Genomic DNA, 15,236 nt, shown 5'->3' with positions numbered 1-15,236 from the left:
CAAACTGACCTTTTATTGGCAAATTGCTTAATTTTAGTAGTGTATGGGTCCAAAAAGTAGAACAGTTAGACTACTCCATTGTTGTCAATGTCATTAGACATTTGGTTGGTTCCATGCCAAGAGGTGCCCAATTGGAACCCCCCTGGGTGAGGTGCACTAATCTGTGCAGACGGGTTTACTAGGGATGCATCCACAAACGTGGGGAAGCATCCCTTGGGTTTCCCGCGAGGTTTTCCTTTGAAAAAAATAATTGAAAATAAACGAGAAAGAAGTTATGCAACCCCTCTCTCTCTCTTCTCTCACGAGTCACACATGTAAAGAAAACTTTTGAAGTATTGAAAAATATATGAACTTAGAAGTACATCTTCTCTCTCTTCTGGTTTTTCTGTTCATTGTTGTCTGTGTATGAACTTGACAAATCTAGCAAAATTTCAGCATTTTCTTTCCATATAATGTTGCGTAAAGTTGTAAACAGCATGATACTATAGTGGACAAGATCATACAGCCATGGAAAAGTATAAGAAAGAGGAGAGAATCATGTAAAGAAAAATAGATTTTATGGTGCCAGTACTGTTACCTGAAGTGATATCTTCACTGTATCATTGAAATTGGTTGAGGCAACATGTTCATCATGCAGCCGTGAAGGAAATACTTATCTACCTTATCAAGAGCACCATTAAGAAATTAATCCAGCATATACTGCAACCTCATTATGTCTTTGTAATGCCTTAAAACCCGGAATCTAATTAGTACTTTTTAACTTCCTGACCCAACATCATCACTCTGAAGAAGTAACCCAATTTATCTCACCAGCCCAGCCTGTTTCATCCATAGAGACCATCTTCCAGCCTCAAAAAAGTTGTCACTTTTCTCAAATGCAGCAATAAGATTTACATATGTTATACGGTCAGGTTGAATCTCAGCATTCTGCATTTCCTTGAACACTCTAACTGCTTCGTCTGGCATTCCAGCAACACCATAGGCCCCTATTAAAGTATTATAAGTCCATATGTTTGGTTCCAGACCTTCTTTCTTTAGTCTGATTATCAAATCCGTGACTTCTTCTATCAGGCCATTTTTTCCATACACATTAATCATGATATTATATGTGTAGAGATCAAAATAACATCCAGCTCTGCTCATTCGTTCTAGTACATTTCCAAATTCTTTTAGCTGCCCCGATTTTCCATAAGCATCCAGCATGGAGTTAAAGGCTTCGAGAGAAACAACAAACCCACCGTGCTGAATCTCATGAAAAGTTTCTTCCATACCTGCATAATCTTTCCACTTACCATATGCTGAGATCAAAGTATTGTAAGAAATAATATCAGACAAACCCTCTTTCCTGGCTAGCCTCAATACTTCATAAGCTTTTGTCAAAAGACCAGACTTTCCATAAATATCAATCATTACATTAAATGTAATTGTATTAGGTAAAAACCCAGACTTCAGCATATCATCAAAGATCTTTGATGTCTCATCTATTGGCAGTGCTTGGCCACAGCAATTTATAATACAATTATACATGGCTCCATCCCACTTCAACTTAGCTCGTAAAATTCTACGGTACACTTCTGCTGCCTTATCTGGCATTTTGCACTGGTGATAAACTCGAAGCATATAATGAAAAAGACAAGAATCTGGTTTAATGTCATTTTGATTTTCCATCATTTCCAATACTTGGGCTGCATTATTAGGTAAATTTGCATTAAGGTACATCTTTACAACTACACTATAAGTAACCATGTCCAATTTTATATTTGAGGACTTTAACTGGAAATACAGATCCTGTGCTTTTGTAAATAATCCCATTGTACTGTAAACATCTATCATGGTGCATGTGATCTGTAAGTTGGGATCAATAGAACCCTTGGCCATTTTTGAGAAAATTTGTGCTGCACCCTCACAATTTCCCGCCTCTTTGAAGGAACATATCAAAACATGATACAAACCCTCATTAAAGGTAGTATCTGCCCCACGTATTTCTTCAAGAAACTCCAATGCCTCTGCTAACATGCCATTCCGTGCATATGCCAGGACCAGGATTGCAGAGGCTGTCTCACCAAGTTGTCCTCTTTCATGAAGAGATGCTTTCAGAATTGACGGAACTTTGTTGAGCCTATCAGCCCTTTCATAAGCTTGGACAAGGATCTGAATGATCGAGGCATATTCACAACCCATATCTATCATGTCTGACAAAATTCGTACAGCTCCATCCTCATCATTGAATTTTGCGAGCAAATTGATAATAGTTTTTAAATTTAGAGAGCTGGGATGAAATCCATTAGTCTTCATTTCGTTGTAGTACCATAATGCTTCCTTCAATCTGCCAGCTTTTCCACAGCCTTCTATCATAGACCTGTATGTTGCCTCAACTGGCTTCAATCCTACGTTTTGGAGGTTTTGGAATAAACCCATTGCCTGTTTCAACAGGCCCACCTTTCCGTAGCCTGTGATCAAACTGTTAAAAGCAATGATGTTGGGAGGCAGCCCTGACTCCTCCATCAGATGCATCACCTTTTCAGCTGCCCGTAACTTTCCCTGCTGACTATAGGTGTTGAGCTGAACTAGCCAATTTTCCTTATTAGGAGACACCTTCTTCTCATTCATCAAATCAATAACGACTTCTGCTTTTTCATACAAATTTAAACGGTTATAAATAGTAATCATTGCAGAATAGGCTCCGCAACAATGTATACTGCTGCTTTTCATGTGCTCAAAAGTAAATTCAGCTTCATGAAGATTGCCTGCCTTTTGATAAAGGATCATAAGCATACCATAAGTGGCCTCTGTAGGCTGAACACCCTCCTCCACCATTTTATGAAACCACTTTGCACCCCATTGAACAAGTCCTTTCTTACTGCATACATATATAAGGGTATTGAAAATTTGAGAAGTTAGCACACAACCTGGATCAAGACATATCTCTTCTAAAAGAATTTCCACTGCACTCCAATTCTCTCTTCTGCTTAACACCCTAAAGGCAATGTTATAAGCAGGTAGGTTTCCCCTTGCCTTCCCACTCTGCCTCATCAAATGAAATAAACTCAGTGCCTTATCTTCATCTTCTCTTTCCAGTGATTTCAGAACAGCATTACAAAACTTAATAACAGATTCATCTCCAACTTTTGAAATTATGTTTTGAATTTTTTCATCGTTGTCAGCAGACAAAATTGCTCCATACAGCCTTTGGAATTTACTTCTCCTGACATGGCTCTTTATATCTTTATATCTTCCAAGGTCACCTGAAAGTTCCTTTTGTTGAACTTTATGAACCAAAACACTTTGATCACCTACAGACTTTGCCACAGATGCCCCAGAAATCCCACACTCAACCTCTTTATTTTCAACCAAATTTACTGTGCTCTCTAACAAATCAGTCTCCAGCAATTCATCCTCCTTTCTTGCTCGAGGACTAGTACACTTCCTGCAATCTTGCAATTGCTGTATAGAGCTGCAAGCCTTTGAATTCATGAAGCTCTCACCAGATAATAAATCTGACAGCCGTGCCCTTAAAATTACAAATTGTTTCTCCTGTGAACAACTCTGAAACCTAAGCTGATTCTTCGAAAATTTGCACCCCACATATCTATTCCAGTGCTTTCCAGCACATGTTCTATGGCCATCCAGCTGCCAAGATTGATTGAACCTCAACTGCAAGAAATGGCTACAATAGGGATAGGAATCCCAAAAATCTAGATCTTGTTTTCCATAAAGAACAGGATAAGATCTTTGATCCCAATGATTGTTTATACTCGATGCTTTTGGTTTCCCTATCTCTGAAACAGTGGCATAGCCTTTGTAAACCATATTGTTTTCAAGCTTCCAGAAGATTTTTCCAAACTACGTTGGTGAGTACAATGTTAAAGACCTGCAATACAAGTTACAGTGGTGAGTACAATGTTAAAGACCTGCAATACATGTTAAGGAAGAAAATTCCCTGCATAATTAGAAATGGTAATTGCACCAAGAGGCACTCTACCACTACATATCTATACACATAAACAAACACTAAGGAGCTAATGCTAGTAGCCATATATTAAAAAAATGTTGGCAATAAGAAAATATAAAATAATACAATATCAGATATATGCAAAATAATATAAAAATAATGTGGTTGATGCCGGCACATGCAGCTCAATATCACAATTAAAATTAGAAAAGATATATATTAAATTCAACAAATATAAATAGGCTTCATCAACACACTTATAGATGTACCTCTCATTACTTGACACTATAGTGTTTGACATAAATGTTAATAAGGTAGTATGTAGTTGTACATTAACATAAATCATATATTGTAAATCAGACTAGAAGGAAAGGAAAACTCCAAACACAAAATACATTATAAAAATTATTAAAACCAGCCTAGATCCATATTAATCCTGGATCTATCAAGCACCAATAGATGAAATCTCTTGAGGTGCAAGCCCTTTTTAAATTGCAAAAGTTGAGTAAAGGTTTGCACCTCAAGGGATATGATCCTGCTCAATGCTTGATAGATCCAGAATTAAGATGGATCTAGCCTGGTATAAATTTGAACCAAAAACTGAAGGTCAGCAAATCCTTCAAGCAACAACAGCCATTTTTCTAATGTGAAAGAACATCTCAAAGCAACCAGCAATGGCAATGGAGGGAATGGGAACTAGACAGCATGCACATAATAAGTCTTCAAAAATGAAGTGCTGAAATTTATTTCCTTTCTCAATCAAAGGCTATTATCCTAACATGTTAAAAGGTATATGATTCACAATTCAAAAACAATAAAAACACTGGAATAGATCGATGCTCAAGTTGCAAAAGGAAACTAGATTGAAGTAGGAGAAACAATGTCAAGCTTCAAAATATAAGAGTTCCTCTCAAATTCTAGAGAGTTATAAAGCTTTATTGTTCAAGGCTCCATAGCTGACACATAATTGTCATGTCTTGTCTTTCCTTTGAACCAAAAAATCGAGTTCCGGAAAAGTGAGGAACTTGGTCTACTGTGGCCCTTCTATATTAGCTCCCCAAATCTAGTTCTTGATCTCATTGTTCTCCAAAAATGAGTGTCTATACATAGTGTTGTTGGGTAGAGGGGCACCTAGTGCCAAATCAATTTCCATGCTTAACCTAATAGTGCGGAGGTACACCTAAGTGAAGTGAAGATGTATCTATATTCTTCCACCAACTTGTGTATCTATCTCTACTGCATAGAGAGACCCTTTGCAAAAACCTTGGCAGCCACATTGCTTTTCTTTTCCCTTTTCAACCAAACCATAGAGAGGACAAATCCCCTAGTTTGAAATATTATCCTCTTGTACTACTTAGCAGTGATCAAAGAAATTGTGGTAGTTGGGGTTACCTTTGGTATCATATAGAGTTGGTTTTCCAAGGTAACAAAAACAAGCCTGTTGATTTTTGGTAGCATCAGATGTGCTCTAGCCATGAAATTTGGTGGAGAGGCTAAGGCACATGAGATCTCCAAGACCCAGAAATCATTTGGAGAAATTCCACCCGGATGAAGAGATATTAAAATAATTAATATTTTTAATGGGTCCCTAAGTCTAGACTTAGGAAAATTAAAATATTAATGTGTATTATTATAAAATTGGTGAGAAAGTTCTAAGTGACGAGGATCAAGTCAGATCTAATCTTAGTCGTTGATTAGGGACTTAATCTCGGCCATTGAATCGTCAACAGGAAAAGTATAAGAGGAGGCTTGAGGGTCAGTTGGAGACACACCAAAGAGAGATCAAGAATTCGATTTTCTGGGGCTGGGTTTGCTGAGGAAATCAAGTTAGAGATCAGTTGCAATGAGGGACAGTTCAGCAAGGGATTTCGATCCAAGGCTGAAAAAAACATATCAGAGAGGCAGCAAAGTGTTGGAAGAGGTAGCGCAGAGCCTAGGAGGGTTGACGCAAAGGCTAAGGAGGCCAACGCAGAGCCTAGGAGGGCTGATGCAGAGGCTAAGGAGGCCAGCACAGAGGACACAGAAGCTGCAAAGGCAAACACAGAGGACGCAAAGGATGATGCAGAAAGCCACAGAGGATGACGCAGACAGCGCAGAGTGCTGTAGAGGTTGACGCTGGGCTGAAGAGGTTGCGCTAATGAGGTTTTGTGGGGCAGACTGAGAGCAAATCAGCCGAGAGAGGGTGATGCAATTCCAGAGGAGTGCTTGGAGCAACTTTAGCTGTCCAGCACAAGGAACAGCCAGAGTCACTGTGGGGTTGATCATCTGGTTGCTGTTTTGCCGGAATATCTGTCTCCGGGTAGAGGTACTACTGCCGAGGATATTCTCTGAAGGGTGAGCCATTTCTGGCAACCTAGTTGTATTCAGAAACCTGCTTAATAATAAAACCCTCATATATGCTATACTGTTTTTCCCGCAGTGGGTTTTTCTAGGACGATTGTCCAAAAATAACAGTGTCCCTTGTGTTGTCTCAGTGTATTTCAGTTGTTGATCTGTATATTTGTGAAGGCTGCAATTGTGTTTACTTTGATGTTTATGTTATTAAATAACTTGTTAATGTAAAGAACAAGTAGGAGATAGTAAACCAGATATTGCAGTAGGGGTTTCTGATGTGTTAGATTCAGAAATTTTCACATGGTATCAAAGGGATTGCAGATCAAAGAGGACTGAAGACACCAGCCGAAGAAATCTGAGAATTTGCAGCAGAGAAGCAGTTGTCCCGAGAGACAGCGTTGTTCCAGAGCTGAAGAGGCAAGAGGAGGAGTGATGCAGTGCAAAGAGGGTGATGCAGAGGCTCACGCAGAGCCTGCGTCAACATTCTGAGCCAGGAGAAGGGCCAGCGCAGAGGCAGAGGCAGAGTGGGGCAAAACAAGCTCACGCAAAGCCACGTCATCTTTCTCAACCAGGAAGGATTGACGCAGTTGGCCAGGAGGAGCAGATTCAGCCCAAGCCGTGATTACACAGAGCCTAAAGGGCTCAGATTCTTCAGTTGCCGGGGCTAAGGGAGGTGTGCAGATTGTGATTTGAGGAGATGGTCGAACGTTGTGTCTGTCAGTGCAGAACAATGTCTAAGGAGACAGAACCAAGGTAGAGGGAAGCATTACCAAGACAGATTTCTAGCCAAGAAATCTAGATCTGGGTTGCAGTGGCAAAGGAGGATTGGAGAGGAGTGATTCGACAGTTGGCTAGAGGATTTCCGAGAAGGAAATCAAGACTCAGAGGGAGTCTAGCGGAGAAGAGCAGAGATGGCAGTGAACAGATTGAGGGAAGAGGACAGGTTGGACGAGGCTTCCAATCTTGTCATCTAGAAGGCCAGGATCCTGGCAATCCTGGATAAACATCACATCAAGGACTATGCCTTGAAAACAGTAGTTGTCCCAGTTGACCCTGATGCAAATGAGAAGTATGAGGAGGCCATGGCGAAGGCAAAATGCATGATCCTAGACGGGGTCAAGGATCATGTAATACCACATATTGCTGAGAAGTCAACAGCAAGGGAGATGTGGGAGACCCTGACCACCTTATACCAGGGCTCTTCCGTGCAGCGGAAGATGTTATTGGAAAATCAGCTGAGGTCATATCAGATGCAGAAAGGAGAGGAGATAGATCACTTCCTTCTCAGGTTGCAAGGAATTCGTGACCAGCTTACTTCCATGGGGTCTACACCGGATCCAGAGTTTATGGTCAAGACTACTCTGAATGCAGTCTCCGAGGACTGGGAGACGTTTGTCCAAAGAATTTTGGGTAGAGCGACTCTCCTGTTGGAATTTCTAAGTTCTAACCCGTTAGAAATTCTTCTTGTACTATCTGATTTATTTCTTCCTACTTGTTCAATTACTTAACAAGTTATTTACCATGTAAATACTGAAAATAAATACAAGTACAGTATCAACACATACAGATCATCAACTGAAATTAAACAAGCACACAAGTGACACCATTGTTTTTTGGACCAATGTCCCCGAAAAAACCCAATGCGGGAAAACCAGTGCAGTTATTTAGAGGGTTTTATTGTTATGTAGTTTCAGAATACAACCTGGGTGCCAGAAATGGCTCACCCAACAAAGAATGCCCTCGGCAGTAGTACCTCTCAGTCGAAGACAGATATTCTGGCTAAATCACCGGATGAACGATCCCACAACAACAATGCAGCTTCTATTGCTCTACGTCACTCTAATAGGGACTGCGTCACCCTATCTAGCTCTCCAGCTCTTGGTCTGTCCCACGAAATGCTCCCAGCGCTACCTCTAGGCCCTACGTTAGCTTCTCTGGGCTTTGCGTCCGCTTCTGGAGCCTCTGCGTCTCTCATGCTGGCCCTCTCTGGCTCTGTGCAACTCCTGGTTGCCTCTGCGTGGCCTCTAGCTGGCTCTGCATCCCTCTCCTGGCTCTATGTTGATCCTCCTGGTACTAACTCTGTCTCTCTGCTATGTATTCACTGCCCTTCAGCTACAACTCTGATCACTCACTCAATTTCCTCAGCAAACCCTACCCCAGAAAATCGAGTTCTTAATCTCTCTCGATGTGTTCTCCAACTGACCCTCAAGCCTCCTCTTATACTTTTCTCGTTGGTCCATTAACGGCCGAGATTAAATGTCTAATCAATGGCTAAGATTAGATTTGGCTTGATCCATGACTTTTGGACCATTCTAACCCATTTTTATATTAATACCCATTAATATTTATTTTTCATAAGTTTAGACTTAGTAACTCCATTAAAAATATTAATTATTTTAATATCTCCCAAACCGGTTAGATTCTACCCAAACCATTTCCGGGTCTTGGAGATCTCATGTGCTTTAGCCTCTCCACCAATTGTCGTGGCTAGAGCACATTCGATGCTACCCCAAATCAACATCTCCCAACTGGGAGGAGATGTGGGCAGCTCTTCGATAGGAAGAGATCAGGAGGTTGCCCAAGGCGAGGAGTAGCGGTAAGGGAGTTCGAGTCAAGAGAGAGGAGCAGGAGGATGCGGCTCTAGCATCTGTGGGACGGAAAGGGGTTCAGAAGAGGAAGAAGAAGGACATCTCCAAGGTCAAGTGCTTCAATTGTGGGGAGATGGGACATTATGTTTCTCAGTGCCCCAGGAAGAAAGGCAAGGGAGAAGCTTCTGACTCAAAGGCAGCTCCAGCAAAGGTGGAGAATGATGTCGAGACTAATGACGATTGTGCCATGAGTGCTCATGCACCTCTAGAGAAGAGGTGGGGAGACATAGAGTTGTAGTTGAGAGGACTACATACACGGGCAGGATTGTTGAGGTGCCCAAACTCTTGGATCACATCTGGCTACGGGAGCCCTTAACGACAGTAGCATGATGACAAGTGTCGGGTGGAGCAAGGTGTGATGGAGCGATAAGGCAGTGCTAGGGTGCAAAAGTCTGTAGTAGCGCAGTGGAGGTTGCAACAGTGCGAGAGGCACAAAAGAGGTTGCAGCAGCGCAGTGGCAGCAGAGGGAGCACAGGATAGCAGCAGAGGTAACTTCATCATCACAAGGCTTCCAGACTGACCGAGATGTCAGTGTTTGGGTGAAGCCAGTGACTTACTTATCGATAATTGAGTTGCAGTGCAGCAGTTAGCAGTGGCAGTGCTATGGGCAGCGTAATGCAACATGTTGAGAGGGAGCTGCAGTACAGATGTAGCAGTGGCAATGGCAGTGTCATGGGCAGTAGTGCAGGAAACAGCAGTGCAGGGGATGTGAGTCAGCAAGCCAAGTGTTGGGCCTAAGAATTATCCTTAAAATACATCCACTTTCACTCCATTCACACATTTTCTCACCTCTATTCCACCACCATGTCACCACATCAATTTCACTTTCAACATTAAAAGGATTACCATTGTGTTTTCCAAAATATTATTAATTCTTAGTATTTTTAAGAGAATTCGTGGTTAAACTTTAGAAAATAATATCCATATACTTATACCTAACAATTAGAATGAGTTTGTTGACATGTGTAGGTACAAAGGAAGCTTCTAAGGCACCCTTATGTGGCACTCTATGTTCAAATTCGAATTTGAGGAGATCATGGACCTCATGGATAAGATCATGGACCTCATGGAGAAGATCATGGAGGATAGGGTTATGTGTCACCATTGGTTGAGAAATATGTGGAAGGAATAGTGGATCATCATTATGAGTTTGTTATCTCATCTTGTTGTATAAATAGGAGTGTTATCTCCTTCATTTGTAATCTTAATTTTTTAGAATTTAGAAACTTAGTCCTTCATTTGTAATTTTAGATTTTAGGATCATTGTAATGGAGATTTAGAATCTCTTGGAATGTAGAACTTGGAGCTTGTAATTGCAATTTGCAATTGATGATAAATAAAGTGGATTGGATTTTCTTCTACATTTGACTTCTTTCTAGGTGTGCTTGTGGAGCTATGGAGGGCCCCCATTGCCTCACTTGCATACTTGTTTTGGTATAGTAAGCTTTCATTTATGTTTTTAATTTCATTAGTTTAAAGATCTTGATGTTGGAAATATAAATGAATAGTCTCTTGTAAGAGAGCTTTAATATTTCCTGTAATCAATTTGAATTATGTTTAAATGCCTTCATTTCTTAGTTTATTGATTAAGATGGTTAGAAATATTAATGAATAAACCTCCTGTAAGGGAGCTTTGGTATTTCTTCACCTAGCTTAATTTAGTTTATCTCTAAGTCCACATACAGTGGATGTTCCTCGAAGTTTTACTTTCCCGGGTTGATAGTAAATGGAACTCTAATTTGCATCCACATTTTAGACCCAACATTTTGGCGCCGTTGTCGGGGAGGATGATTTGGAGATAGACTTAGGAAGTTATTTTTATTGCAATTTCTTTTTATGGACTAACTTGTGAAACCTGGTGACAGCAGGATCTTCATAAAGGAGTTCAAGTTTGAGCTTTTTGATTTATTTTTTTCGTACTTAGTTAGTTTCAAATTCAGTTTTTAAACCCCCCCATTTCTTACTAATCCATCTACGGATGAGAAAATTGAAAATGTTAAACAGGTACTTCTTGAAGAGCAAGAACAATATTGAAGATTGGTTTCAAAAGAAACTTGCGCCAACTCCAAGAATAAGACAGGTTACTCACATACTTGCAAATAATAAGGTAAAAACTTTAAAACTAGACGTGAGCATTTTTGAATTTTTAGTCTGCAGATGGCTTCACTGGAAGCATTCTTTTACCTAGGAAATTAAAAAAAAAAAGAAAAATCAAGTTAAAGGTAGAATAGATTAGGAAAAAATAAAATGAGATCTCATAGAGTTTTCCTTTAGTCTTGTTTTTTTTTAAATAAAAATAATAATAAAAAATCATCCACATTTCTCATGAATAAAATTAGGTAAGAGTCACTTCAGCCACGCTAACCTACAAAAATAAAAATAAAACAAATCAATAGGTTAGTATGCTCTCTTCCTGCGCTTCGAGCGATCAGGAAGATCAAAAAATCTCTTGATTTATTTTCAAAATTAAATAAAAATCTCTTGCTAGGAATTTGCACAAATCATTAAAACTACAAGCATTATAAGAAATTGAAATCATTAAAAAAAAAAAAATTATTTTCAATTTCAAATTTAAAAATTAAATCTGTAGTTTCATGATTTGATAATTGTGTTAAAACTCTCAAATAATCCAAGGATATTATTCAAGTTTTCTCTGCTTGAGTATGAACTCAACAAGTGTGATAGGTCTGAAATCTCTTCCGATGTTATAGAATCAAATTTGGCAACCAACGCAGGTCCAAGCTTTGTACTGTACCCTAACCAAGTTTGCAAACTATTATATACCAATGTTCCGTCCTTCGCAAGTAGGTATATATACCACTATTCTGCACTCAAAAAGGAGTCCGCAAGCTGCTTCTACAGGTCCGAAGTTATTGCTCTATCCATAGGCCACAGGGGGACCAAAATCCTCCACAGAAGGGGCCAAGCTGCAACCATGAACCAGGGAGCCAAGTTTCCACAAATAAGGGTCGAATACCAGATGTGTAATAGACGTTCCACAGGGCCGAGACTGAGGTTTTAAAGAGCCAATTTCTATCTTAATAAGGCCGAGTTATTGTCTTTAAAATAGGTTGAGATCCAAGTCATAAGTGAGGTTAACGTATGCTCAAGAAGTAGACATACTTTTCTCCAAAAAAAATGCTTAAGAAACCAATCAGATTCGTTTCAATATGACTGCCTTGTAGATTTCCATTACGATCTATGGCTAAAGGGTCTCACATCGTGCGCATCGTTCTGCCGCTTCGAATGAGAAGGTTCCCAAGCAAATCTATCCTACAGGCAATCCAAACGCAACATCTTTCTCAGATATTGGCCTCAAAGGGTGTTCCGCAGCAAAATCCGCGCCTAATAGAGTGGATTTCGAATCCAAGAAGTCACTCGATGCACTCTCTCCATTACACCATCCCATCTTGCCATCCAAACCGTTGTACGCATGATTCCATTTGTCAATCTCATGATGAGCAACCATCACATCTAGCTCACCAAACAGAATATGCAACTGAATCTCAAATTGGAAACTAGGCTACTATCTCTTTGCTAGCTTATACCATAATGTTGCACAATCACTCTTACCCAAATAGTGGCATGAAATCATCTAACCTACAGCCACAATTTGAGCGATTTTGCATGCAGATTTTGTGGCTCGATTTGAGGGATTTGTTGATTCTCAACGATTGCATGCAGATATCGATTGCATTCCTTGACCGGTCAGGCCCCAACCTCAGGAGTTGGAATGGGGAGCCAGATTCAATCTTGACTAGTACGGAGAGGAATTCTGGTATGAACGCCACGCTATACTCTTCTTTACGTAGCTCATCCCAGTTCTTCCTTCAGGCTAATTCTAAGTAACAAGCACGAGCTGCAAGCAGTTGTGAGAACGACCTTTCCTTATCTGAAATTTAAGACGTATTAGTTCAATAAAAGGGCTTGTCAAAGGCCTCATATTGACGTCCATCAGGCAGGCTTTGGTGTAGCCGCTGAATTATGCCCGGACTTATCTGGCCGATATATTTCCCTTCACTTGTGGAATTTTAGACAGGATTATGTATGTCTAGAGTTACTTCAAACAAGATTTGTTCGATTAAAAAAAAATTGTGGACCCAGCATAACGGTATTAAACTAATTAGCTTCACAATCAGAATCGATTGTAATGGGAATTGGTCGTAGATTCGGAGGTAACAAGTAAGCTCGCAACAATTTCTCTATATCATTGCAAATTCATTTACACCGGGAGAATAAGTAGGCGTGACAGAACGGTATGGAAAGGATTTGCTTCACATATACGTCACTCCAGAATCGATTGTAGTTAGAATCGGTCATAGATTTGGAGGTAAGAGGTAAGCATGCATCAAAATTTCTGTGCAATAATGATTGAAAATTCACCTACATTTTGATTTCCTCAGTAACGATGGTATACATAAAGGGCAATAATGGCAGGTACTATGTATTGTAATTTTGTGAATACACATATAAATATAATAATTTATATATGACAAAAAAAAATTGATTCACTGAAAATTTCAAAGAGTCATAACTGGAATAGCTCCTAGCTCCTATTTTCTTATAATTCCTTCACAATGTAGATTTTCATAAATATGATATTCTAATCATAACTCTTATAATTGCTCAATCACAATGTAGATTTTTGCAGAATTTTATAAATATAATATTCTTATATAAAAAAAAGATTTTTGAGGAAGAATTGAAATAAGATTGGACAATCGCTCAGTCAGTATCAAATAAGCAGTCTAACATTTAGTACATTGACATGCACCAAAAATATTGAAACCGTGTATAGAAGGTGAATGGCACGTCGATCGGCTACAAAGAATTGTTGACAAGTGCTCTACATTATAGTTGAACAACAAGTCAAAGTGATTCAGTGTGTTCACAGTTGGACACACAGATGGTTCTACACTTGGAAACAAATTAGGAAGATTCAATTATAGAACATTACAGGATTATAGTTGGCATTAAAATCTATGCTTGTATTCTTGTTGTATGCTTTTATGTAACGTACTAATCTGTAGGGCACAACCAATCTCTAATGTCAAGCTTTTTGCCATGCACATTCTATGAACCATCTGACACAAACAGGAAGTAATTTATTTTTTATGGGTATTTATTAAAAATGGATTGTTATCAACATCAGGAATTGGACTAAAATTACGCTTTTGATTCTCCTTAATCTGTTTCATTTGGCATTAATTTTTGCGTAAGAATCATCAAGGAATTGGCCATTTCTTTTTTGACACACTTACATTCTTTATGCCAAGTTTTTTTTGCAAATTTCGGATGATCAACTGATCATTAAGGAAACTAATTGTGCGCACAATTGGTCTTCAAGACAATAATTGAAAAATTCTAAAGAACAAGTCCATGATCATAAACGAAATTTCCAAAAAATTACAAGTTCTTGCAAGTTCCTGTAATAACTTAATGGTTTGACATGTTGCATAACAGATTAGCAAATTTGAAGAGCTGGGGTTTGTTCCTAAATGTCCAAGGATGGTGAAATACCTATCCACTTTTGAATTCGAAGTCTACAGCTGGTCAACGCTAGTCAAACTCAGCATTTTAGCAGAATTCCAGAATTAATGAGCAGATTTACTATATTTGAGATTTTGCATGCCATAATTCACTTTTTCCCAGCAAGAGACATTATCCATTTCTCATTATCCACATACACTTCATTTACAAGCTTTTTGTTCCACTTTACATATTCATTGTCAGTTTCCTTTTTCCTACCCTTGTAAATAACACCTTGCTTCCATACACCATTGAGTCCATAGTCCTTGAGTCTAAATATTTTTCTAAAAACACCTTGAAGCTTGCATGCCTTAAGGGCAAGCTATCATGCCGATAAACAAAGGGAATACACCAATGTCCCTTGTTCATCGGATCTTCTAAGTATTTGACAACAACAAATTCATTCATACTTAGAAAGATGTGTTAGGGGCATCTTGACTCTCATCCACATCAAAGATGGGAGCTCTCGTGTTGACTAGTGGCATCTATTAATGGCCACTAAGTTAACAATTTCTTGTTATGTTTGACACCAAAACATTTATTCACATGACAAGAATTGTGCCAACGAGTGTAGAAGACTTGAAGACCCATCATTTTGTAGCAGAGGAAGCAGATTTACTTTCATTACTTTTCAGTTATTGATGTAAAAGACTTGAGGACAAGTCAATACATAAGGCTGGGGGGGAGTGTAAATTCTAAATTTTGTATACCTTCCAAGCCTTATACATTTTCAGCCGCATTCAGCAGCAGATTTCGAAAATTCAACAATAGAT

General features: G+C 39.2%; 1 protein-coding gene across 2 annotated transcripts in view; it reads right to left on the bottom strand.

Moving 5' to 3' along the window:
* Window positions 1-315: 315 nt before the first annotated feature.
* LOC149242063 (pentatricopeptide repeat-containing protein At4g30825, chloroplastic-like) overlaps window positions 316-15,236 on the bottom strand; it is a 63,980-nt gene continuing 49,059 nt past the window's right edge. The window contains exon 2 of one of the 2 annotated variants that reach the window (XM_089374157.1): window positions 316-3,871. In XM_089374157.1, the coding sequence (XP_089230283.1) occupies window positions 802-3,810 (3,009 nt within the window). In that variant the 5' untranslated portion in view covers window positions 3,811-3,871 and the 3' untranslated portion in view covers window positions 316-801. Of the gene's footprint in view, window positions 3,912-15,236 lie in introns of both variants that reach the window. The other variant, XM_089374158.1, reaches the window with a different exon arrangement.

The sequence above is a fragment of the Pinus tabuliformis genome, chromosome 8 (genome assembly GCF_031772625.1).
Source record: "Pinus tabuliformis cultivar Carrire ecotype Pingquan chromosome 8, CPIR1, whole genome shotgun sequence".
In the NCBI taxonomy this organism is placed as follows: domain Eukaryota; kingdom Viridiplantae; phylum Streptophyta; class Pinopsida; order Pinales; family Pinaceae; genus Pinus; species Pinus tabuliformis.
Note: the sequence above shows the minus strand (reverse complement) of the source record. Positions and strands in the feature narration are given on the sequence as shown.